The following is a 26,385-nucleotide window of genomic DNA, read 5'->3' as shown; positions in this document are numbered from 1 at the left end:
CCCTCTGCAGTAAAATTGAAGAACCATGAGATATCCTTTATTTCAGTCGGCTAGCAAGTTATTCTCCATGGTTATTAATATTGATTTAAATTAATGCTGCACCTTAATCATTAGATGGCCACCGCATCACAGAATTCTCAATTAATTTATGCTCCCATAGGGGTAGCTGATCTGCATTTGAGTTTAGCGAATCACGGACCTGAACTCGATATACTGCACTTATACACATTTATATATATACGTTTTGTGAGTGACAGTGTAATAACATTTAAATAAAAGTGATAATTTCGTGTGATTCTCGCGTTGATTTATAAAAAATATTTTATATATTATTTTAGATATTATTTTTCTTACACTTTTCTTGCACGACTGACAAAATATAAAAGTAAACATTTTATTAAAAATATTATGAATAACTAATAATTTTTTAATTTATATATTGCAGATTATTTATATAGATATTTTTTATTATAAAGAAACTTAAAATTTAATATATACATTTTTATTTTTATATATACATTTTTGTTTTAGATTCTGAACTTTTTCGAGAACGCACAAGTCACTTAGTAATCGAAATACAAGCTTACATAAAACGAAAATGTAATAATGATTATATACGTGATTTTACACACGTGCTTTACCAAAATATATTTTATTTTTAGTTTAGATTATTAAAAATCACAGAGTATTCGAATCATCACAGAGAAACATGATATGCAATTGCGTTCATTAGTATAATTAATGCTTAACTTTACCCCGTGTTACATATTTTTTATTTTTATATATTTATTAAATATACGTGAATATTTAATTGTGCAATAGAATGCAAAAGTCTTTGTAAAGTATAAAAGCTTCTAAAGCAATAACGAAATAATGAATTTCAGGGCAATAAAATAAGTCAGTCAACTATTTTGCTGCAATTATACCAACCTTTAGAAAATCTTTCATTAATTTTCTTAATTTTTATTTTGAACTTTAAAAAATTTTAATATATGTGGAAGATGACATTTTGCGGAAAGAGAAACTAGTTTTGAATCGGAAAATCCGGTTTCTTAGTTTCTAAAGGTTAATATCAGCAATAAAATTAGAAGCGCTTTATGGCAATCGCGTCTCTTTAAATAATATAAAAGAGTATAAATAAAAAATGCTATATCCTAATTTTCCTCAATACTAGGTTTTTAATCTTTTCCCGGACATTTTCTTGGAATCCATTTGATTTATGTGGTTCTGTTTTTTGTATCTGTTATCTGTACCTATTATCTTTCATACAAGTTGCATTATGTTAATCGATAATCAATCCTTTTACACAATTTTTTTTTTGTTCGATATGTAATTTGCATTAGGTATAACAGAATAAATCACGCAATTATACATTTAATTATAGACGCTTACGTAAATTGACCAAATCTGTATGATACAATCTGTTTAAATATAATCTGAAATTATACAGTTTTGTTTAAAAGAAATATATATTTTGGCACTTTGCAAGCGCGTATAAAAAAAAAAAGCTTCTAATTTTTCCCTTTTTAATATATAATATATAATATAACGAGATATCTGAGATAATTTTTTTCTTGAAAACATCCGGGTGCTATAAATAATCATGCGGCGATATATCGCCGATTTATAATTATAATTAACTATAATTTACTTTCGAGATTCTCGTCGTATACGATTGCCGGATTTTCCACCGCCCATTTCTCTTTGGTGACCTGTTCCTCTTTTTTCGGGCGATTCTTCAGGTTCTGTATGCCGGCATAATGCTCCTCGATCTCCCGCAACGTTCTACCCTCGGTTTCGGGCAGTATCACGTACAGCAGCCCCAAACCGACGAAGTTGATCAGAGAGTAGAAGAAAAACGTGCCGGGCAAAGTCATGCCGTTTACCATGTAGAGGAACGTTTTATTGGAAATCGACGCCAAGATGTAGCCAATCATACCGGCCGCGCCGGTCGCCCCGCTGCGTACCTGATGATAAATCGTTCGAGATAAAGAGAAACTCGACGCTCGCGACGTAGGCATTCTAGCAAATAAACGGCAGTCTCTGTTATTTTTTGTGGAAAGGATCGGCCGACTTATCCGTATTCGAAGAATAAAAAAAAAAAAAGATAAGCGGCGCGGTAATTAGATTCTCGGAATGAAAAAACTCGAGGATTTTAAGCGAGTCTGAGAAACGAAGGAACTGGAAATACGCACGCACCTCTACGGGAAATACCTCGCCCGCGAGGATCCAGGGCAACGTCCTGATGGCGATGTTCCCCGTGAAAGCAGCGCCTATCATTAGAGTGGTGGGTATCCAGGTGTATTTGGCACCGTCCACGTATTCCGCGTCGTTCAGGTAACCGTAGATAGCGGTGATGAGGAAACACGAACCGGTACCACCGACCGACAGGAAGGACAGCTTGCGTTTTCCCATCAGGTGGATCGTCAGCACGCAGATTATGATGCCGATCAACTGAGCGACGCCCAGGAACACGGTGGCCATGTACTTGTCGATCGGCGCCTTCAGCCTTTCGAATATCATAACGGCAAAAGTCTGCAGGGTCGTGCAGCCGCCGAAGTGGCCGATGAAGAAGGCCGCGCTGACCAGAAAGAAAGGCTTGTAGAAGGTCCGCTTGGCGTAACACCGCCAGAGCTCCTTCTTGTCGGAATTGGTGTTGTCGGCTGGCTTCTGAATCGCCTCGCAGAGCGTTTTGAATTCATTTTCCACTTGTGACGGGCCTACCCAGCCTCGTAGCCAGCAGAGAGCGCGTTCCGATTCCTTGAAGCGACCCTTAACTGGAAAAAAAAATTGATTTTCCATGCCACTTAAAACGACATAGAAACTTGAATTCTCAAATTTTTTTTTAGTACAAGATTAGATCCTGAACAAGTATTTACTTTGAAAAAAGGCAAAATTTTTTGGATCGTCCAAAATGATAGATTCAATTTTGAACGATCATTAAAATATCTAATCGTATATTATAATTGCTTAATTAAAATTGATTTATTAAAATTTATAAATAATAATAATTAAGTATTTCGACAAATTTATGTAATAAATTATATAATAAATGAATCATTTAATTGATCACCCACCGGCGAGCCAGTGCGGGCTCTCGGGTACCAAGCACAAAGCGAGGAAACAAAGAATCGGATAGGACAGATTGATTAACACCACCGTTCTCCAGTGGACCAAACTGCCGCTGAGCATTTGCGTAAAGATACCCAGGATCACCGCCAAAGAGGAGGTCGCGGAGAGCATTCCGCGCAGGTACGGTTGCGTCACTTCGGCGACGTAAGTTATAACCGGCCCCTCGAGGAGGCCGCCCGTCAGACCTGTCATCGCGAGTGCCGTGAGCAACATCGCGGGATTGGTCGCGTAGTGAAATATCAACCAGGCCATCACGAACGGTATATTCGCCAACATCATCGTTCGTTTTCTACCCAGATACTGCGACAGCGGTCCGCTCACCAAACAGCCAAACGGCACGAGAAATAAATTCAGGCTGCCTGGAAAGAGATACACAAATTATAATAATAATAATAATCATCATCACCGAGATAAAATTATTATGGAGAATTCAGTTAAATAATACATTTCGATAATAACAACTAATTTTAAATTGAGTTGAGATAATTTATGATTTTACGGAATTAATGTTACAATTTCTGCTATAAAAATTTAAGTAGGTTTTAAAGCGTAACATGTTAAATAAAAGTTTTATTTTATTAAAAAAAATGAAGGAAAAATTTTATATTTTAAGGCAAAGGATCTAGATAAATAATTCTATATCGCGCTCTTTTAACGTATTATTTTTATGAACGATTCTTACTGATCCATGTTAGTTCTTCCATCGTGACTTGGATGTCTGCATCTTTTCTCTGTAATGCTGGGATAAGGATAGTTGAGAATCCCAAGCTTGTACCGAAAGTAGTCAAGAGTAAGTTTTTAGCGCCGACTGCACAACATTGTGGTACTGCTTGTCGAAGTTTGGAAATGCATACTTCCTCGACTGTGACTGACGTTTTGTCATCGTTCCTAAATTACAGAGGAAACATTATAATTAATAAATATTAAACTGTCTTTCTTTTTCTTTAATATATATTAAATTATGAATTATTATTATTATTATACTTCTTTTCTAAAATATTTATATATTCTAAATATTTTTATTATATTTTTCTCATGCAAAAGTCTTTTTATAATTGTACTTTAATTTTTTTTAATATATTATATTGATTTCATTGTTAAATTATAGAATTAATAATAATTTTTATAGCGAAAGACAATTTTATTTTAATAGTCAGTTGGCAAAATTCTGTTAACATCATGTCGTGCATAGGATAAATTATGAAATGCAAAATGTATAATGTATGTATGTATGTAATAGAAGATATATCGTTTTAATTCTTTCATTAAATGACTAGTAATTCCCCTCAGAAATAATTATTCAAAGTAATGACCACGAGAGTTGGATGAAATCATCTTAATAATAGATTCATTTTTTGCAAGAAGATTAATAAAGGAAACGTACAAATCATGCCGATTCAGAAAAGATCATTAAATTTTGCACGCATAGTTCCGTCGTTTCTATTAATGTAATTTATTGCGTTCTGTCTGTGGCAAAAATAGGCAATTTTCTATCTAAAAATAACATTTAGAATCGCTGACTATTTGACACTCTAGTAGGCCTTGGAATTTAATACGCTACACATCTTTAAAGGTCTGCATGAACTACATTGAACTCTCAATTAGTCGAATAAAAGATCTTAAATGGACTTTAGACAAGGTAGGAAAATCTCATAGATCCGCGATGTTAGATAAATTTATTCCCATGACAATCAAACGTGTGTATGTAATAGACAGAGAAAGCGTATAAAAAATTAATTTATTGAAAATATTATTAAAACAATGTTAAAAATAATATCAATATTAAAATTCTTATCTTACACGGTAGCCATGGATAAAAAATGTATATAGAATAAATTATTTTAGAAAATATCTTTATAAATGAAAGTTAGATTGTGAAATATATTAATATATAAAAGATTGTAAAATATATTAATAAATCAAACAGTATATATGCATCAAAAGTATACACGAGTTCAATGAAACGTAATCTTTCAACCTCGTTAAAGCGTATTCGACGATCATTTACACAGCCTTTCACTTGACATGATTACATTGCTTTTGGCAATAATCTATCTGATAGAGCTGAATGTTATTTCAAGTGCGAATAGCCTATTATTATTCCTTTGAATTGTATTAAAAGAAAAATTTGAAGAATTTTATGATATATATATATATATATATATATATATATATATATATATGTCCTATATATGAATTTTTAAGAATTTAGAATTTTTAATTTTTCATTTTTAATCTTCGAACTATCATTAATTGTGAAGACAAGTTAGACAGCAACAGACAGTAATTTTATGCTAATACTTTTATGCTAATTCACCTCGTTCCATAAATTATACGTCATTTTTTTGTTACCGATTATCTATCGTATAAATAAATTTTACATTACACTTAGCCCATAAAAAAGTTCCGAAAATAAACTAAAAACAAAAAATCGATCGATAATTCTTTCGGCGGAAGAACTATGAACCTTTCTTTCTTTCTACTTATTGTTCCATTTAAAAATCGCAGGTAGTTTGAAATTTGCATAAAGTACAGAACAGCAAGAACATATTTATGAATTGGAACAGAATGCGAAATGTCCGTGGAATTATGCATTTGTAAACAAAAAAAAAAAGGATACTACATTCACCGTAAGACTCTGATAAAATCATTTAATAATCCCGTAAGAATGTTTGCGAAGAAAGAAAGGGAGAAAGAATAACGAACCGGTTTACGATGATCCACATGTTACATTGCGCAAATGTTCAAGAACGCGCGCAATTACATAAGCGCAATAACGGTGGAGGCGCCTTTTGTGTTGAATCGTGATGATTTAAAATTGTTACAACGAGCGAAACGCCGGCGAACAATGCAGCGATTAGAATGAATAGGCGAGGTCGCGCGGTTAGGCGAATATTTACTCGACACACTTTTGCCGTATTGTTTTCTTATATTTCGATATTTCACCTGTTTCGTATTTTCATTCATTTTCCGCTCGTGGTAAATCTACTCATAGATTCGTGTTAAATTCAGGTTAATGCAGACGGTTAATTGTCTGATTAGCTTTAGGCATGATTAGCTTTAGGCAAAGTATGTCGCTGTTACTAAGTGCATGCCATTCTCTCATTTTGAACGAAATGAGCCCAGCGATGATGTAACGTGGCCAATCATGTAACGCAATCCCGTTTTCCACCTGCTCGGACATATAAATCCGTCCTTTCCCACGTGCACTCTCTCACACTCTTTTCAGACATGAAAGGACGAAGATGCGAATCACAGAATGCATCTAGTCGTGAAAGAAGAAAAATTTACAAACGTGTCTTTTAGTAATTTATCCGGAAATAATTTTTTTTTTTTAATAATAATAATTAGATCGGTCATCACTACATTGACGATTTTTTAATTCTGAACTTCGACTATTGCTGCAGCTTTAATTATTATCTTATTATTTTAATAAATCTATTGTTTTTTTTTCCCACATGCACTCTCGTACACGTTTTATGCTTTTGATTACTTGCGAAATTGACAAAAACGACGAAAGTGCGATTTATATTTGCATCTAGTCGTGAAATAAGAAAAACTTACAAACTTGTGTCTTTTAGAAATTTATCCGGAATTAATTTTTTTTAAACAACAATTAATCGATTATCATTACCGTCGATTTTTTTAATTATTAATTTCAATTATTGCTATTTGTTTTTAATTATTATCTTATATTTTAATAAATCTTTATTATTCTTTCCCACTTGCACTCTCGTATACTCTTTATGTTTTTGATTATTTGTGGAATTTGTGGACATAAAAAAACGAAGTTGCGATTTACAGGATCGTGAAATGGGCAAACAAAATTTACCAAAAATTGTCTTTTAGTAATTTAATTTTTCTTCTTGAATTAAAATTAAAATTTTGTAAAATGGAAGTATAGATTTAACAGAGTTTAAAAATGCGTCATTCGGTTATGAAATTTCTGACATATATTGAAGAACCAAACGTACTTGATGATATTTACTGATCAAACCCTGATGTGATTTTAATCACTCATGAAATATGTTAACCGAATGTCCTTCGCATGCGCGTGATGTGCATTGACTTTAATGCTGTTCCACCATTATAGGACATTAATTGACCTACGGCATTGATTGCCGGAGGAAATCAGATTTTATCAAAAGATTATCTAAAAACTCGGTCGAGCCTCGACAACGGGCTTAGTGACTGGATTTTATCACCGCTTTGCGGTTTATTCTGTCATAACAAAAACTATGAACGTCCGTTATTTGAAACTCCATTATTTCGGATCTTCCATTATTCGAATATTGCATTAACCGAATTGCGTAATATTTGCCTTTAAAAGATAAAAATGTGTCTCTTTCCCAAGATAAAATATTCGTAGCATTAGACAAATTATATAAAGATTTTCGCAAATAGTTAACTGAAGATTCTTTTTGGTTAACTATTTTATTAACTTACCTTATTATCGTACAGGATTTACACACAAATCTTTTCTCTTTTAGCGAAAAAAATTCACGTAAACATTCGTAACGTATCATCTACAAAAGCGACACGTGCGACGAATATCTTACTTTTGCGTCATTCTGTTCCTCGCAGATAACATTATCTCGTAATATTTCTATCCTTGGCTGTAATGTGGTCTATCATGTCAAACAATTATCAAAAAGCACGAAGCACTGTGTTGAATACTGCAATTGAACGCGGGCCTATCTTCGTCAATTACTACCGTTATTACACATTACGTGTATCGCCACGTTGTTGCATGACAAGGTCAAGCTTGCACAAAAGTGCACTTTTTCGGGTCTAATATCTAAGAACGCGAGCTGCATCGAGGATTTTTTTACCGTGCGATTAAAAACGTCTCGCCACTTCGGAGAAGCAGCACCGATTAAAGCGATTATTATATTAATGAGATTTCTCGATGTCACCTGATCAAATGCAAAGCTAGCTTCGTCTGGCCGAGAGCTCCGATCGACGCGTAGAGTATTAATTAGTTTATTAAGGCGACGAAGGCGGCATTAATGCAATGAGATTGTCGATCAATGACCCGATTTGCGAACGGCAGATTATTATTATTATTATTATTATCTGCCGGTTATTTTGGTCTCACTTAATAACGATTGGCGTTAAGGTAATTAATCTTGCGATTTGATTTAATGATTTCTAATTGACGATGCGTCGCCCGACTTAAATCTTATCTCTCAACATACGCGGATTCATGTCTGGATTTTAATTCGTTATCTAATCCGCAAAATATAATAAGCAAGCCGCTCGTCGTTTATTACGGTTGGAAGAATAATAAAAGAAATTAGAGGATGAAATGAAATTAGAGGATGAAATTCATGATCGTGAAAAATGTCAAATCGATGAATATTATAGAATAAAGTAGAAAATGCTTTAGCATATTAAAATTTTATTCTTTGCAATAATCTAATAGCAGTGTCAATCCATAAAATCTCTTTTTCATTTATTTCTATTTTCTAATTGTAATTCGAGGATTAATTCAAGGATAATATGTTTGACGATCGATTACGTGCTCTTATTTTGATGTAAAACATAAAATGTGTATGTTATGGTAAGAAACCATATCGTCGCGATAATTTAGTTCTCATAAAATCGAAAAAGATAATTATTAAGAATGATGAAGTTAACAATTCAATAATATTTTGTTTTTCTTAATATTTTATCAAATTTTATCTGAAGTTGTAAATTTAGTCACATATAACTTTGCAGTATATAATTTTCTTTTCTGAAATAATTAAAAAAAACAAAGGTAAAGGATACATGAGATATTTTTATCACAAACGTGTAGCACGTAAATTGTCTTGAAACGTCATAAATTTTAATAAATGGATATGTACATCTTGTGTGCTTGACATCTTGAGCTCACAAAATGTTCAATACTGTTTTTAATTTACTTGCCATCTTTACTAATATTTTTATTTGTAATATTTTTGTTCTTTTAATTTTTTTATTGATTAATTTATATGATTAATTTATCAGAAACATTATATTTATATTTGATGAAATAAAATGATTCAGATTTTATTTTTTAAATGGACCAGCTAACAAATAAAAAATAGATTTTATATATATATATATATATAAAACTGACTTTATGTTTCGCTATCAGACATCTTTATAAGTGGTTAATTCGATAATATGCCAAATTTCAACATACACTTACACGAACGCGCGTTAAGCAAAACTTAGACGACAGAAGCTATTTCTCATATCATTATCTTTGTTACTTCATCGTACTTAATCGTTTGACAAATCTCGAGAAGCGATTATACCGTCATTATACGTCTACATTGGTCTCGCGGAACTCGCGAAATTATGTCATTGACGTGTTTTTGCCACAACCTCCCCTCTAATGCCCATTTGAAAACCAATTAGATGCGGCACCTTGGCTTTTTAATTCTTTAGATCCGTCATTTCAAGGTTGATGATACCCGCAATTACGATGACTTGTGCTCGACTCGCCGCGAAATCACCGTGAAAGTCGATAAACCACATTTTGAGTAATGAACTCTCAGGCTCTCGGTTTGTTTTCATTTGCATATTATTAACGCCGAGTTCCTTCTACATATCCTGAATATTTGCATTAAAACTGTAATCATGTAATGCAAATGTGCTGGAACGAACATAAACAAAAAAATTGTCCTGCGAGATGGGCCCATTTAACCCTGAATTATTCGACGTATATTCGACATATTATAAGAGAATATATTGACTTTGACAGTTGTATCAGCGTAGAAATATTCTGGAAGGAAAAAAATCGTACGGTACTCGATCGAGTGACATCATCCTACAATAATTTTTTTTAAGAATAGTAATGGAATTTTTCTGAAAGAATCTCACGATTATCGCGGAATCTTACACAACGTATTTACATACATTGATATTGAAAAGACCGTTAAAGGTGGAGTACACATAGATACTCACAGGTACTCACGTGACGTGACGAATTCACTTGATATTACGTGATATTATGTTGAATGCAATAACGCATGATATCGTGCTTAGGAAATATACTTATGTCATGTGCTCAATCACTCTGTGATATGTGATTTTAAAAAAGAAACGTGTAACAAATTAGCAAACAGATAACATTCCTAAAGGAAGATTACAGAATAATTAGTACATACATTATGAAATTATATAGTTTATTGAAATATATATTTCAAGAAGCTATATCCTATTTTTGTAAAATCTGTAAAAATAAAACAAAGAATAAAAACTTATCAGTCATTTTTAAATCCTGTCCAATTTCTTCCCAAGTCTTCTGACGCTTTACGAATTCTTTGATTCATTTGATTAATGATGTGATTTTATATCATACAACACGGGAATGTTTTCCATACACCTTCGATCGACAGTTCTTCCATTCTTAAATGTTATACACATAATACGTGATATATCACGTTGAAAAAATGTGCGCTACCACAAAATCATAGCACGTGTATGTAACGTGATAATAATGTGGCTGATAGTTTAAAGTCTATGGTATAACATCGACTCACATTTACAAAGGAATGAGCTCATGTTACGTGCATACGGTATGTCTGTACCTTTAAGCGCTATATTCTTCCGATTATTACTTTGCTGTCGAACAAAGTTCCATAACTCAAGGCCAACATAAAGACGAAATTGTAAAAGCTATTTATAAGAATCTTACGAATAGAAATTCTCTATCTTTCTTGTATATTTTTTTACGAATAAATCTGTCATTTGGAAAATTGATATTTTTAGAGATATTTTATCCATTCTAAATGTATAAAATTTTTTTCAGAAAAAAATTTGAAGAAATATTCATTTAGAGAATGAGCATTTATTACAAGTATATTATAAATATTTACAAATATTTGAGAAAATATAAAGAAAGACATATTCAGATGGAACTCTCTTTCTGCAACAATGTTCTTTCTAAAATGATATTGTAGAGTTGCATTACAATTCAAAAAATTTTTATTCGGGAATCGTAAATTGTTTGTTGAGAATTAAATATAGCATGTGAAATTTAAGAAAAATTGTGACGCACCTCTTTCCGTTCTCCACGCATTCAGAAGTTGCCATTTCTGCTGGCGTTTCTGGTTCGACTTTCTTATCTTCACGCATGCCGATTCTCTTGCATGTCGAAGAAACGACGGAGTTGATGCGACGAGAATAACCTTCTGTTGAAGTAAAATATGCAATATGCAATCAGATTCACGTGCGATCATAAAGATGCAAAATCATAATTATGGTTCTTCATTTCTTCCCAGCGAGCGAAGATCGAAAAGAATCGCAACAAATTGAGCGGACTTTTTTTGCACGGACTTACGAAAGCGGATGTTCATAATGACTTCAGCAAGCCGATATTCCACGTTCGATTTACTTTTATCGACGAAAAAGATATTACAATCTACTTTTGTAACTATGTTGTTAGCATGTGCGATTAATAATTTATTTTTATTATTGATTATTGTAGTGCGCTTAACTTACTTTATTATTTATTCATAAAGTGAAACGAATAACTTCATTATTAAAGAAAGCTAATAGAGTTTTCCATGAGCTTTTTTCATGAATTTCGCGTGCGATTTGCAATGCATTTTCTCTAAATAGATATGTTGAAATATAATTTTTAAATTATAAACGATTAATGAACGTCTAGATTATGCTTAGCGATAAATTTATATTCTTTGTTTAATATCAATATCATAGAACTTACTTTAATAAAAACTTTATTTAAACATTCAATTAAAAATTATAAAGTATTGAAGAAAGATAATATTTTACTATTAAAGCGTTGAAAATCGCTTGACGAACATCTCAAAAAGTCTTCGGATTTCAACAATATGGTGCTTATCACCAATGAATGAAAGAATTTATAAAAAAATTATAAATTAATGCGATAACGGATATCCTAGATTCAGAAGATTAAATTTCTCTCGATTAATCTTGATTTAATTATTTTTTATTCGGATCTTGTTTTTCTTACCTGATTAGAGATTGTAGGTGCTTTCAGCAAAAGCGAACGACGATCCTCTCGACACTTTCTACTTGGCGGATAGTCGATCAATTTTTAATAAAAAGAAAAACTTTTTTTAGCAAAACGATTTCTTCAGGTCGGATTGAAGCGTCCTAAGGGATTTAATTTGATTCAAGTGGAATTCGAATTGTTACAGGAATGGTTACGTTCCAATGTTTAACGCCTTTTTGTTATTCATCAGATAAGGAAGTAGTAGCTGTAATTTTTCATGTTGTTATGCTAACTTTATGCTTTTGCACGCAAGCAATGTTTGCCATTTATTCTTCGTTGCTTTTGTGTTAATGTTTTGATATTTTCCAACTGATTTACTTGTTTGACCTCAATTATTTAGTTTTCTCTTTCCTTCAGAAAGAAACTTTACTACTTGTTAAAATCATTCTCATGGATTATCTCTTGGGATTGTAAAATTGCTCGAGTAGAAAATTACCAGTTTCGTGGCTTTTCTAGTTCGTCGATTAGTTTGATATATGGTATTATTAAAAGCGAAAATAAAATTATCAAGTAATTATAAGCTTTATAAAATCCGTAAAATCAATTTATAGTTACATATATCTGAATTCGCGAGGAAATTTATTTTTGCTGTCAACAAAGGAATTAATCTCTTAATGAATTATCGAAAAATTTCCAATTGGTCAGATAGTTTATTTTTGAACTGTTATTAAATTTCTTACGAACTTATTTATGCAAAAGCTTTCCCAATTGAACATCACATTTTCCACACACATTTGTCGATCTAATTGTTCTTCATTTCAACTTTCTTTCGAAGTCGAGGCGCGATATCGAACTATAAAAATATTTTCCAATTTGTTCTTTCTTTTACAATCAGAAGCGGGCCTTTCTATGCATTATTTGTATGTACAGTTGCCAGATCGCAGAGGAGAAAAGGAAAGGATGAAGAATGTTCGTTCGCGGGAGTTCTTGAGCGTTTCGCGTCGCGAAGAGACTTGGTGTTTCGAGACTACACGCGACAAGATCCGAGAGAACCGAGGAGAAATCACGTAAATAGAAAGTGTTAGTGTAGTAGAGAGGTCGGGAGGAAGATTGCCGGTTTACATTAGATCGAAACACCGAGATGGACTAAACGTCGCGCGGCGCGAAAGCCGTGAGCGAGCTGTACTTTCGATTTTGAGCTCCCTCCTTCGACACCTGCCTTCCTCCTAACAGAGGTTGTGTGGACGAATAAGTACGTACATACGCGTACGCGTGACCTCTCTTCCTCCCTTCTCTCTTCGCTTCGGTCATTTTATCGTGATTATATCCGCGATACGTGCGGATCAAGGGCCGTCGATGCGATGGAGAACACCGAGACAGCGGGGGCGAACGGTCGCTGCAATTAAACATATTTATTTTATCAAGCCACTTCAAATTATAAATTTCATTTATAATTTATATATATATAATGTTATATATATATATATATATATATAATGTTATATATATATATTTATATATATAATGTTATATGTTACTTGCTGTTTTGTTTTATATATATATATATATATATATATATATATATATATATATATATATTTATATATACATATGAAGTGTAATAAAATTTTCCCTTATACTAAATATTTTCCCTTATATATATATATATATATATATATATATATATAAGAGAGAGTATAATTTATATATAAATTTATATATAGTATAAGGGAGAATTTTATTACACTTTTTATATATTTCTATATGTATATTATATATATCAAAATATTTTATCAAAATATGAGCAAGGAATGTTCAATTTCTAATGCTGATAAATATACCAATATATGTTGTTTATATGCTGTTTAATAATTAGAATAAATTATTTGCCTCTGATAGCACCATCAAATATACATTGCTGTTGTTAATGTATAAATTATTGTTATATATTATATAATATTTTATACATTAATATTCAAAATCACTTTATACATAATATTTTATACATTAATATTCAAAATCACTTTACAGTCTAATATCTATATTTTTTTTAAAGATAAATTTATTTTTATATGATACATTCTTCAGTGAATATCGTCGATAAATAAAAAATCTTCCGAGATCATTTTTGAGATTATTGTACGCGTAGATTTTTCTAAAAAAAAAAAAAAGAAGTAAAGTTACGTATCAATAAAGTAATAAATAAACTCTATTTATTATGGTTTTATAACATACACGTTTTGAAAAAAAAATTATTTATAAAATTAATGTTTTAAATACGTAACTATTTATAAATGTAAACGGAGCATAAACGAGAAAGAATCTCAGGTAACAAGCTTACGTTATTCAGCATCATCTTGACGTCAAATGATGTCATCAAACGACAACTTGTTACCTAGTTTATTTCGGGTTCTTTCCCGCGGAATGGAGATAGAGTAATAGCTTCTTTAAATAGCTTTTAATTTAATATCTAATGATATATTTACACTAAATAATTGATATTTTTTTTAAAGGAAAAGGAAATATCACCTATTCGTAATTACTATTCAGGTTTATGGTAAAATTGGTGAATTATACAATAATGATATAAATATATCTATACATCTGCATATATACAAATATATATGCAGATTGATAATGATTCGCAGCAATATATTGTATGCTACATCGGAATCTATTCCGAGAAATATTATATATCATTATATAATGTTATATTAATATTATATAATATTATATAATACTATATATCATTTTATTTCTAACAATAAAAAAAAAATTTGATCATTTTTATTCATTTCTTCGATTCTTGCTATTATTTTTCCTAAAATCTTGCGTATAGATTAGATTACATATATAGCTTTAAATTATTGTACGTATATATATATATATATATATATATATATATATATATATGTGTGTAAAAAAAGGCTGGCTTCCATTTTGATGATCAATTTTCGATGTGCTCCAATTTGTCGATTTTCATTACTGCGAGAACAAACGTGGAGATCATTTTTTTAGACTATATAACGGTCGAAATGTGAACTCGTCGAAATTGCTTTTGTTAAAATATCTGCTTACAATAATATTATATGCAACAAAATATATTTTTTAGAGAATGCGTGAGAAATAAAATTATTTTATTTAAAATTTAGGTGATTGATCGAAGTAATTTCTTCTAATACGTCTTAAAAGAAGAAATCAAGTGTTAAAGATTATGTTAATTGCCGATCATTATCCTACCTACTATCTAATCGCAGATTACGTCGCTACTGTTTTAGCTGTCATCGAGATTCTTTTTTACTTAACTCTTCTTTACAGAATCAACGTGATTAATTTTCTCATATCAAATAGCGATTAATATTATCATTTTACATACCGCGATATGGCAATAATGTCATTAATTAACACGAAATAATACGAAATAATACGAAATTTACACTCGTAATAGATGTCTTATATTTCATTTGCATTACTTCTTTTACGTATACGAAGATTAAACAATTATTGTAAGCATTAATCATATTATAAATATTAATATTAATACAGCGATGTATAAAAATTAAAAATACTTTATTTAATTAAGTCGAGAACTATCGCAATTTCTTCGCTTATTATGCTTTTAATGCCTACATATATTTGCATATGGCTTTCTTTATTTAAATATATAAATAATTCATCTGAACTCAATTGACGAGACTTCAATTGCTATTGCAATCGCACAAAATAGGACGGCACTTGCTAATAAATTGAGAATACTTAGAAGATTCATGTTACGTCAACGCCAGGTTATAATGATACTGAGAAATACCAACTACTACAAAATATAATCATTCAATTAGTGGATGCAACTAAAGAGGAAAGTTTACTTTAAGAGATTTTTAGAGAGCATAAATTACATCGATTCCTCGTATTATATCGCGTACCTTTCTTTTTAGCGTGCATCATTTGCAATTATGCGGTACCGAGAACTATAAAAAGAATCTCAAATCATTTAGCCATGCTAGACCAATTAAAGCTCCGATAATAAATATGACGTGGCGCGAATAAAACGAGACAAAATGAGACTGGGCGTATATTAATTTTTTTTTTTTTTTTTTTATTAAAAGAACAATATATTCTGCTCTGCACTGTGTGCATACAATCTCGGCGTAATCGCGTTAAATTAATCAAATAAATATAAAAGTCATATAGATTTAATTAATCGCTAGCGAGTTTTTACTGTTTCATTGAGAGTACATTTCGTTATAATACCCAATGCCCAATCGCTAGGAAATGACGACGCTAATGCTCGAATAGCAGCTTAAATTCTGACCAAGCATCTTAATCAACATACATTATAATCAAACAGATATATTTTTATTATTTTATAATCAAAGTATATATAATTTTCGCTATTTTCGCGATATTCAGCTAAATGAAGGAATCATGCTTTTTTCCAATAATAATAATAATAATAATAATAATAATAATAATAAATAAAAAGAATATACACGCTTTTACACGTTTTTCTTACTAAGATAGATTTTCGCTTCATATACCCTAAGCAAGAATTCATTGCATACAAAAATACAGTAATATATGGCAGATTAAGACGGCATACACATCGCACTCCTTCGCAAAAAAAACTATGTCTTTTTACACAGGATTATACGTTCCTGTAAAATGAAAATTTAATACAGCTGCCATATGTTAAGTAAAAGTCAAGTAAAGAAATATTCTTGATATTGTATTGACTTGTAGACACACAACACATAAATATAGTCGACATAAAATAAAAACGTACTTTGTGCAAAGTGATGGTTTTCTATAGGATGATTTCCTAAGGAATTAATCAGTAGAATCAATTTCGAATTAGTGAAATATATTCACAAGTAATTAATATACAGAGAATTCTTTTAATATATCGATATTTCAGGAAATAAATGTAGAGTCCAAAATAAAAAAATTATAAGTCGTTTAGGCTATATTTTTTTTGAGTTATTATATATAAAATTATATATGTGAAGTATTGACATATTAAGAATTATCTTATATTAACTTTATCAATGAATTAATAATAAATTAATTGTAAATCATAACATCACAACTGGCATGGTATTTAAAAACAATGGTTACAATTATTTTAAATTATCAATTTGATTGTCAAATTTTCTATCTGTTAAATAATAATGATAAATACTTCACTCGTTTGAAAGTGTAATCGTCACACCATGCTATTAAATAAATAAGATACATTTTGTAAAATTCTATAACTAAATAAAAAATAAATTTTTATTTTCTCTCAAGTTTTACTTATATCGGAATAATAAGGAACAGAATTGTTTTTCTTTTGTTATCATATTTATGTTTTGTTTTTTTTTCGATATGAAGATATAAATGACAAATATGATAAAGGCACTTTTAAAACCTGATTTGCACAAAATGTGAGTTCATTTTCATCTATTCGATATAAATTTACATAAGAACTCTTACAGATAATGGTTTTCAAAACATTACAAATTTAATCGAATAAAATATTTTTACAATATTCGATAATTTCAAAAATTGATCAACTTTTAAAAAAATTTCTATAAATTTATAATAACAAATAGTATCCATTTGTTAAATACAAATATTTAACATCGTAGAAGCTTACATTCTCCGTTGCAGAAATATTATTTTTTATAATATCGTTATTCTAAATATTACATCGTTAAATTTTTTGTTTTGTCTACTGCTCTGCATTAGAGAACAACATTGGCTTTACAAATGCTTGTATGTTATCACGATGTTACTTATTGTAAAAACATAAAAAACGTTTAAAACATTAAGCGCTTTTTTATGCTACTTAAAAAAAGCTAATAGATATTCCAAAATAAAGCACAGCCACTATGCATGTTATAAAATATTAAATAAACATAAAAAGCTAAGAAAAGTTATTTCATATCATAATCGAAGAATTAAAGAATTCAAAATTTTATCATCCTTAAAATGTAAATTAAATAAAAAGAAATATATAAATAGAACGTACCATGTATATGTATAATTATATAATCTTCATTTCTTCCACATTTTAATTGGTGTTTAATGCCATTAGTATCGATGATTCCGCATAAAAATCGAAACTGTGATTATTTATGTATATAATGTTTTCGTCAGATAAAAAATATATTATCGTAAAGACGTGTATTATCATACAACATAAACTTACATCGAAAATATACATTACTCTTTAGAATGTTCACGCGATATATGTCGTATAAAAATCTGTAATTTCTAAACAGAGACTAATAACATAAGACACTTCTTCAAATCATTATTACCTAAAATATGCTAGACAAAGAAAAACGGCTATGTACACGCGCATAAAAACAACTTAGTCCAGCTTATCAGAGACCAATGGAAACCTAACTATTCTCAACTGCCGACCATAGTCGCAAACGACGCTATCTCGTAATGCCAACATTTGCTTTACAAAAATGCAACTGTCTTTATGACCCAATCTTACTTCCCGCACAGGCTCGCCCGTTCTCACATCCCAAACCACTAATGATCCCTGAAACATTAATTTAGATTCAAATATTAATAAGCTTCTTTATCAATATATCAATATTATTAATCTTAGATTTTCTGCGATTTATTTTTTTATAATTGATAAGCATTAAAAGAACATTTTTGTATACCTGATTGCTAGTTATGAGGAGGTGATGCGTTAGCATCACTAATTGTAAACTATAAGCTGCTTTATGTGCCGGCAAAGTATGTAATAAGTGTCCTTGAAAGCGCTCCCAGACACACAGTCTTTCATCTGTTCCGATACTTATCACATAGGACACTGAACATGTGATAGCGGCTACAGCACCATCATGGGCTTGAATACTATACATGCATGCTCCTGCAACAATATTATACACGAATATTAAATTAAAAGACATATAGTAATTATAATAAATTATCAAATATATATTTATGGAGGACGATGTTACCTGTCAAAAGATCCCACACACACAATAATCCATCTTGAGACCCGCTACCGGATGTCATGGGACTTATTCTATCGATAAAGAGGCACGATATCGGACCGCAATGTCCATGAAGCGTATACAGGGGTAGCTGATCCTCTAGCCTAGATAATCCACGAAAAATATATCAATAAATAAACAAACAATTGTGAAATTGGAAAAGCTAGCTGGATTGTAGTGTCTTTCGATTTTATACCTGTATACTTTCAGGGTGTGATCCTGGCTGCCTGTTAATACGCGTCCACCTTCGCTGTCCAAAACTGTAATCGCTTGCTGGTGTGCTCTGTGAGAGCCGATTTTCATGCAGCGCAGGTCTTCCTCCGTTTGCATGCTGTTACTTAAATCCATAGGCGAACCAGCGCTGCCCGTTCGCACATGCGCTGAAATAGCCGATGAATTAAATAAAAAATTTATGCTATTTGTAATATAATACAATATCACACATGTAAATATAACGCGCGTATAGATAATATTTTTATCATTATCTTAAAGATTACTTACTTCTTCTGTAAGACGTGAAGCCCCAATCAATCTGCTGGCCTTCGCTGTAACTTTCGAGTTGCAGAAAATCGACGGCTCCGTTCAATTTAGCCGCCACTACTCTACTACCGACAAGTTTAACAGCAGAGATTCCAAGTCCCGATCCATCATCAAAGAGACACTAGATTAAGGAGGAAAAGACTTGTTGAATTAGATATTTGATTTACATTTGTCGGATACATCTATTCGGATTATTCGAATCTCACCTTGAATCTACCGGTGGTACCTTCCCAGAATTCTAGACTGCCGTTAGCGCATCCCACTACTATGAGATTTTCCTGATAATCCATACACCAAATTGCCGATATAATGTGTGACGACTGTATCGTGCGATCGGTATTTATAGAAGACGTACTGCCAACTAAATTACTCAATCTCGTGGGAGGAGGTACGCTCATTTGTTCCCTGGCTTTAGATTTCTGCATCTCTTCAATCGATCTATTGTGCTCTTCTAATAAAATTTTATATCGATCCCCAAAGTCGAAGCCTTGATCGTAATTCTTCTGCGAAGGCGTATACCTTATGGTTGAGAATTTGATATTAATCGCCGGTTTTAAATCGGGAAGATCATAAGTGCTACCCAAGCTTCGACGCAGCAATTTCTGCTTGTCGCTGCTGAACTCGTTGATTTGGTAATCGTAATCCAATGCATTTCCTATAGATCGCCTTTTATGATCGTTGTTATTATTACTATTAACTTTTCGCATATTGTAAGCGGGTGATAACTTTCCCTGATACATGGCCGAGGCCGGTGAATAAAGTCCCAGCGACTGTGCAGCTTCCATTTCTCCTCTGGAGGGCGGCGAACCGCTCTCGTAATCCGACATCAACTCGTCGGTGTCCGGTGATGTTTGACTTAACGCTCCTTGCGGACCGCTGAAGAACTGTCGCCTATCGATATGCGCCAATTGCTCGCCGGAGATCGAATCCCATATCCTGATGTGCCCCGCCAAACACGTGCTAGCGACGGTATTATTATCCGTCGCGATGCACTCCACTTCCTGAGTATGGCCTTCCAGAACCAGGGGTACCGCCTCCAGCAATAACTGAGTAACGGAGTCGTGGGTCTTTTCTTGCTGGTGCCAGCTGGCTCGCCACTCCGCGTAATTCCTCGAGCAGATACAACGATACAGCACGACCATCGTGTATGCGACTACGATGACGCTAATAAGACACAGCAGAGCGGCCAGAAATATCTCCATCGGGCTCGACGGCACGAAAGGCGCGTCCGTATTAAATACGCGTCCCTCAGATCTCGATGGCACCTCCATATCTATAAATAAGTAAAATCTTATCTATAACTAAAGGAAAATAAGCATAAAAAAAGATTGATGACCTGACGCCAGATAATTAGCTTTTTGTAACTTTTACAAACCTGAAAAATCTAAAGGATCGAGCGCGGCGGTAGCGAGACTTTGCCATTGGAAGTGTTGAACGTCGTTTGGATTGCTGATCTGCTTTGCTAATTGCGGACTCACCGCGTGCGATAACTTTATCGTCGGTAATATAGTCACTCGTCCACCGGCTATCGACACATTGTACATTAAGAGAATCGAAGACCAGTGATATAGTGATAAGCTATTCCAAGGTGGAAAATCCATAGGTTTTAATTTGTTTAATTCCTCTGTTGTATTGTTATTTAAATCCTAAAAAGAAAAATATATTTTTTTTTCTTAAATAAATGGATTAGTTTAAAAATGTAAGAAAAAAAGCGTCCGTAGAAAGAAATGAAAAATTCACCTGTTCGTTTAAATTAGCCGGATCTATAGTTGCGGGCGACACAGATATAGGCGTTGCAGTATTTAACTCGACATAATTGTTTAATGATTGAGGCTTGTCCACTGTATATCCATCAATATCAGTTTCTGGCTTTAGTGTTTCGCTAAGGTGTATTATATGCTCGATGATACCAGAGTCGTTAATGGTCATGCTGATCCACACGACCATTCCTACCATAAATGCACGTTGAAAGATTCGTGTCCGCGCCCATAAATGTACCAGTCTCAAACGCTTGGGAATCTTGGCCAGCGTGTGAGTATTTTGCGTATTCGGAGCGATGACGTTCGTCGGGCCGGTAGATAAACCGTTCAATCTCGGATGAGACTTGGAACGAAATATTTGAGGTTTCCTATTGGTAATGGTAGTGGTAAACTGTTGTCTGCGTGATGCCTGAATGTGCGATAGGTGAAACTTGGAATTCTCGCTGGACAGTTCCGTTCGTCTGATGTCGATCGCCAAGATCGTCGAGAAGAATACCATTTGCAGGAAAAAGTCATTAAACAATCCGACAATGGCAAATATACAAAATTCCTGGATGGAAGGAATGAAAGTGAATAATCCGACAGTCAAAATAGTTACTTCCGTGAGTAAGTTCTTCGTGATGGACCATCCCTCCTTTGATAAAGCTTGAGCGACGCGTATTTTCACGTCCAATTGGGCGGGTGTACTGACAACGCTCTTGGTCAACACCTGAACGTTTTCGAGACCGAAGATAATCACCAAGTACGGGAATACTTCTTTAGCACTCATACTCAAAGTCAAACCGAAGAAAAAGCACACACCCACAGTCATAGACAGCGAGCCCATCACTGTCACGCTAGCACTAAACGCAATGCCAATTTTAGACTTGACCAGTTCTATCTTCCGCACTTGGAAGTATTCGTAGAAAAATAACGCTAGGGAAGTCATCATCAGCGGGAAGAATTCACTGTAGTTGAATTTGCCAGGATAGAAAATATTCAGTATCTCATCATGCGTCTCAACATCCGTGCTATTATCAGTATTTTGATGTAGATGATAATAGGTTTTTAACCGATGCTGCAACCCTTTTACAAATCTATGAGCAAATAAAATATGCTTTACTATACACAATCACAGTGATAATAAAATGGAAATTAATGAATTATATAAACACTTACTCTTGATCATATTTCTTCAAATAAATGGTTACGGCATATTGGAGGATTCTCTGACGAACTCGAGCAGGATATCTTTTCACTCCCGTTTCTTTCAAACTCATTCCAAACATTACTTCTGCAAGGCTTATCTTACCCCTTTGAAGATTCTGCAATATATAAGCACAGGAAAATAGATTAATTTTTCTCACAATTTTTCTCACAATAGGTAAAGTTATGTTAATATATATATATATATATATATATATCAAAACGAAAAGAATGTTGTATCTGCTACATTGCGACAAAAACTAATGAATATAAATTATTGACGTAAAACTGCTGCTGCTATTACCTCACATGGAATAATTGAATTTTCATGATTGTGTATTTACCTGATAAGAAAATATTGTGTTAATGAGATTTGTGTCTTGAGCAAACAACTCTAAACTTTGTTGCCAGAGATTTGCGGGCGATAAGACAAGACAGTTGTATTCCGGCAAAACCTCGGCCTTCTTTCCATTTTTCTTCTTTACCGCTTCGATATGCAAGCATACCTGGCTAAGTGTTTTTAATCTACAAATAGGAAATGTATTTTAATTAACACATTGATTTTATTTGCTACTATAAGTGCACTATTGACTTTAAGATATGTTCTTGTAACTGAACTACACACTTATTGTACTTGAAATAAAATACATATTTGAGGTTTGGTGAAAGTGAAAAATTCTAGTGCAGCGATAACAAAAAAAAAAAAACAGGTCTTTAGAGAAAGCCACTCACGTTTCTGGATGCTGGTAGTTCTGTATGATTTCCAAGAGATTGAACACTTCGTATAGGGGTCCTCTGAAGGCATCCATCAGCGTCAGATCTTCGCTCCATGGTATCACTCCGATTCTTAGCACCACTTGTTGGACGTAGAGTACCGAGGTTTCCGTGCCATTCTCCGGTGGAACCGTATCGTTGATCAGGGTTTTCGGGGCATTGCCCGGCATGGGCAAATTGACAAGCGGACAGCTGCAACGAATAAATCAAAATCAATCGATGTACGGGCCCGCTTCGGGCGCCGATAAACGAGACGGTAATTAACTCACCAGCATAATAGGAGAACCGATATCGCGAACGAGAGTACGATGACGGGATGGGAGGAGCAGAATAGGCCGTGGGCGTAGTAGAGCCCAGCCACCCTCTCCGGCAGACTGCGAGACATCTCATCTACGAGCTACGTCCGTGGTGCGACATCCCCGGATTGCAGGCCGCCGTGCCGCTTGTAACTGACCTAGCAATCCAAAGCATCCAAACGATCATCTAAGTATCGGCACGGCAAACGTGACACATGATACCGCGAAGGCGCCGCGAGACGGAGATAGAGGTTAGAGAGAACAGGGGGCCAAGAAGGCGCTGCGTGTTTTTCATCGATTATCACCGTCATTACGCAACCGGGAGAGACGCGTGTCGGCACGGGAGATATTTAATTCACCTTTAAGTAAAGCGATAACCGAGAGCGAATTGGTCGCGGAGGCGCCCGCTGTCCCGCCGTTCCCCGTCGACGAGACGGAGAGCGTTCTCCAGCTCGTGCGCCAGTCACGTTTGCTGAATCCGACTTACGGCATTCCCTGACCATTCCGCTTCGTCGGCGACCGATTTCCCCGCCGTCACTTCGTCCTAAGACGCGGTGAAGAATCGACCCGTGCCTCGGGATTATCGATCGTCCGGACACCCGCGGAGTCCTCGGACGACGGTGCGCAGTTTGGCTCTCTTTTCCCCTTTCTTTACCTCGCTTCACTTCGCTTCGCTTCGCTTCGCTTCGCTTCGCCTCGCGCGGACGAGATTGAAGAGCAGAACGACAAGGAGCGGCGCGATGCGATAAAAACGAAAGAGAGAGAGAGAGAGAGAGAGAGAGAGAAAGAGAGAAGGAGCGAGAAGAAAAAAAAGAGGAAAACTACGCCGCGGCGCGGCGCACGGGCTAGACGAGGTTATGTACGAGCGTTTTTGCGGCGCATTAGAAGACGCGTTAAGATCGAGGGCGGGGAGGGGAAGAGGGCGCCGCTACTCGGAATCGATTTCGCGGTGCTGATGGTCATACCTACGCGAATCGCGCTGCGCTCGCACGTGTTGCGGGTCATGTCATCGCTCGCGAAACTCGCCCGAACATGATAATGATATGTACATATATACGGGCGAGCGCGCGATAAACCGGCGACGGGAAACAATCGGATCGCGGCACGCGCCTACGTGCTTGCGACCCGCAACGTCGGCGATGACGATGACGATGTTCGGCACGTTCCCTTAGATTCCTCTCGCACGCGCGCGATAAGCCGGCGATCAGCCCGGGGTCTATACTATGTCCAGCTGGGCAGTAAGTCACTCGTACTCGAGAAAAGTGTTTAATTTATTTTTAAACCAACCCCCCCCCCCTCCGGTCGAGCCTCTGTCGCGCGGCCAATCGCGTCGCACCGAATACACACGTGGCCGATTAGGAGTGAAAGGGAAGAGAGAAAGAGAAAGAGAAGGAGAGAGAGAGAGAGAGAGAGAGAGAAGAGATGCTTTGAAACAAACACGCGAAAAAATAAAAGGTATCGCTCGCAGATGAGTCCATCGCGTAACTGACCGTAGTTGTGCGCAGTTAACTGCTGCATAATCCGTGATTCGATCGCATGCATAATAATATCGAAGGCTTTCGCGGGAACGTCGTGTAGAAAAAAAGTTCTTCTGACCTGCATAAGACGCAGAGGAGCAGAAAACTAGGGTACCTACCTGGAAAAATCTGAAAAAACACATACCTGGAATTCTCTCGAGGAATTTATTGAAAAATTAAGAAATCTTTTTGAAAAAATTGCTTTTTCCAATATTTTGTTATATAAAGAGACGAGTTTTCTCGATCCATTCATCGATTGATCAGTTGCATAATGCGCAAATGCTGTTTTTATAAAGCAAAGTTGCATTTGCGCATAATGTAATTTATTAATCAATGAATTAAAAAACTCGTCTTAATAGTCGAGAGTTTAATAATTGAATTGTTGACAATAACAGAAGATGTCCATTACAAACATCAGAATACATTCATTTTATAAATAATTCCATATTCGATATTGATGTATAAATATCGTATTAGATGCAATTTTGTTTAATAAAAATAGATATTTATTTTAATAATTTTATAAAAGCTGAATTTTGTATCTATTATACTTTATATAATTTTTTGTTTATAGCTTTTGAAAATAAAATTTGAAAATTTTAAGATATAAAATTTGAAAATATTATTTTAAATATAAAATATTTATTTTTTTGAATCCTTTGTAGTTTCTTTCAAAATTTTTCAAATTTGGTTATCGATATACTCGAGTGATTTTTAATTTTATTATATGATTTATAAATTTTTAGGAATGGAAAATATTAAAGATTTTTCATAATAAATCTATATTTGTTTCTAAGACACTAACATTTAAAAATATTTTAACTTTACCTGGAATTTTTAACAAATTGCTTTGGAAATTAGGAATTCTCAGGAAATCTTTTTCGATTTTTTTGACATCCTGGGAAACGATTATTCAGAATTTTACGAAGCAGAGAGAAAAGAGATATGAATGATAGATAGAAATGGAGAGGAAAACCTACGTATCTACGAGATTGGGCGAATTAAAGAAAAGAGCACCATGGGAATTCAGGAAGAATGACAAACTATTAAACTAATATAAATTTTGATGACATTCGTAAATTTTTCAAGAAGGATTTTTGGTAAAAATCTAGGTTTCCAGCTAAAGAATAAAGTATTAGGAGAGTTAAGTCGAGGAATTTTTGATTGCGATAATTAACGATGGTAATAAATAATATTGTGGGATCTTTTGACAGGTAACATTTCGAA

At 33.7% G+C, this 26,385-nt stretch overlaps 2 protein-coding genes across 6 annotated transcripts; both read right to left on the bottom strand.

Annotated features, from left to right (window-relative positions):
* Nucleotides 1–486: 486 nt before the first annotated feature.
* LOC105425098 (facilitated trehalose transporter Tret1) lies at nucleotides 487–13,292 on the bottom strand. Its single transcript, XM_011635678.3, has 7 exons — nucleotides 12,830–13,292; nucleotides 12,104–12,350; nucleotides 11,165–11,297; nucleotides 3,815–4,020; nucleotides 3,078–3,491; nucleotides 2,200–2,777; nucleotides 487–1,967 (listed from the first exon to the last, which is right to left on the bottom strand). Exons 3-7 carry the CDS (start codon nucleotides 11,239–11,241, stop codon nucleotides 1,641–1,643), a joined length of 1,602 nt encoding a protein of 533 aa, XP_011633980.2. The 5' UTR covers nucleotides 11,242–11,297; nucleotides 12,104–12,350; nucleotides 12,830–13,292; the 3' UTR covers nucleotides 487–1,640.
* Nucleotides 13,293–16,419: 3,127 nt separating this feature from the next.
* On the bottom strand, nucleotides 16,420–25,071 carry SCAP (SREBP cleavage activating protein). Of its 5 annotated transcripts, none has more exons than XM_089072885.1 (13): nucleotides 24,607–25,071; nucleotides 23,615–23,799; nucleotides 23,304–23,537; nucleotides 22,916–23,096; nucleotides 22,545–22,690; nucleotides 21,367–22,462; nucleotides 21,002–21,272; nucleotides 19,833–20,899; nucleotides 19,588–19,747; nucleotides 19,283–19,466; nucleotides 19,051–19,190; nucleotides 18,748–18,959; nucleotides 16,420–18,620 (listed from the first exon to the last, which is right to left on the bottom strand). In XM_089072885.1, exons 2-13 carry the CDS (start codon nucleotides 23,728–23,730, stop codon nucleotides 18,441–18,443), a joined length of 3,987 nt encoding a protein of 1,328 aa, XP_088929011.1. In that variant the 5' UTR covers nucleotides 23,731–23,799; nucleotides 24,607–25,071; the 3' UTR covers nucleotides 16,420–18,440. The 5 variants fall into 5 exon arrangements, with proteins under 5 accessions (XP_088929011.1, XP_088929012.1, XP_088929014.1 ...); XM_089072886.1 differs by having other exon boundaries at nucleotides 24,611–25,071; XM_089072888.1 differs by having other exon boundaries at nucleotides 24,691–25,071.
* Between the last annotated feature and the right edge of the window lie 1,314 nt (nucleotides 25,072–26,385).

Source organism: Pogonomyrmex barbatus, unplaced genomic scaffold, assembly GCF_055798465.1.
Source record: "Pogonomyrmex barbatus isolate J1 unplaced genomic scaffold, ASM5579846v1 scaffold14, whole genome shotgun sequence".
Classification (NCBI taxonomy): Eukaryota; Metazoa; Arthropoda; class Insecta; order Hymenoptera; family Formicidae; genus Pogonomyrmex; species Pogonomyrmex barbatus.
This window is presented reverse-complemented; position numbering and strand designations above follow the sequence as displayed.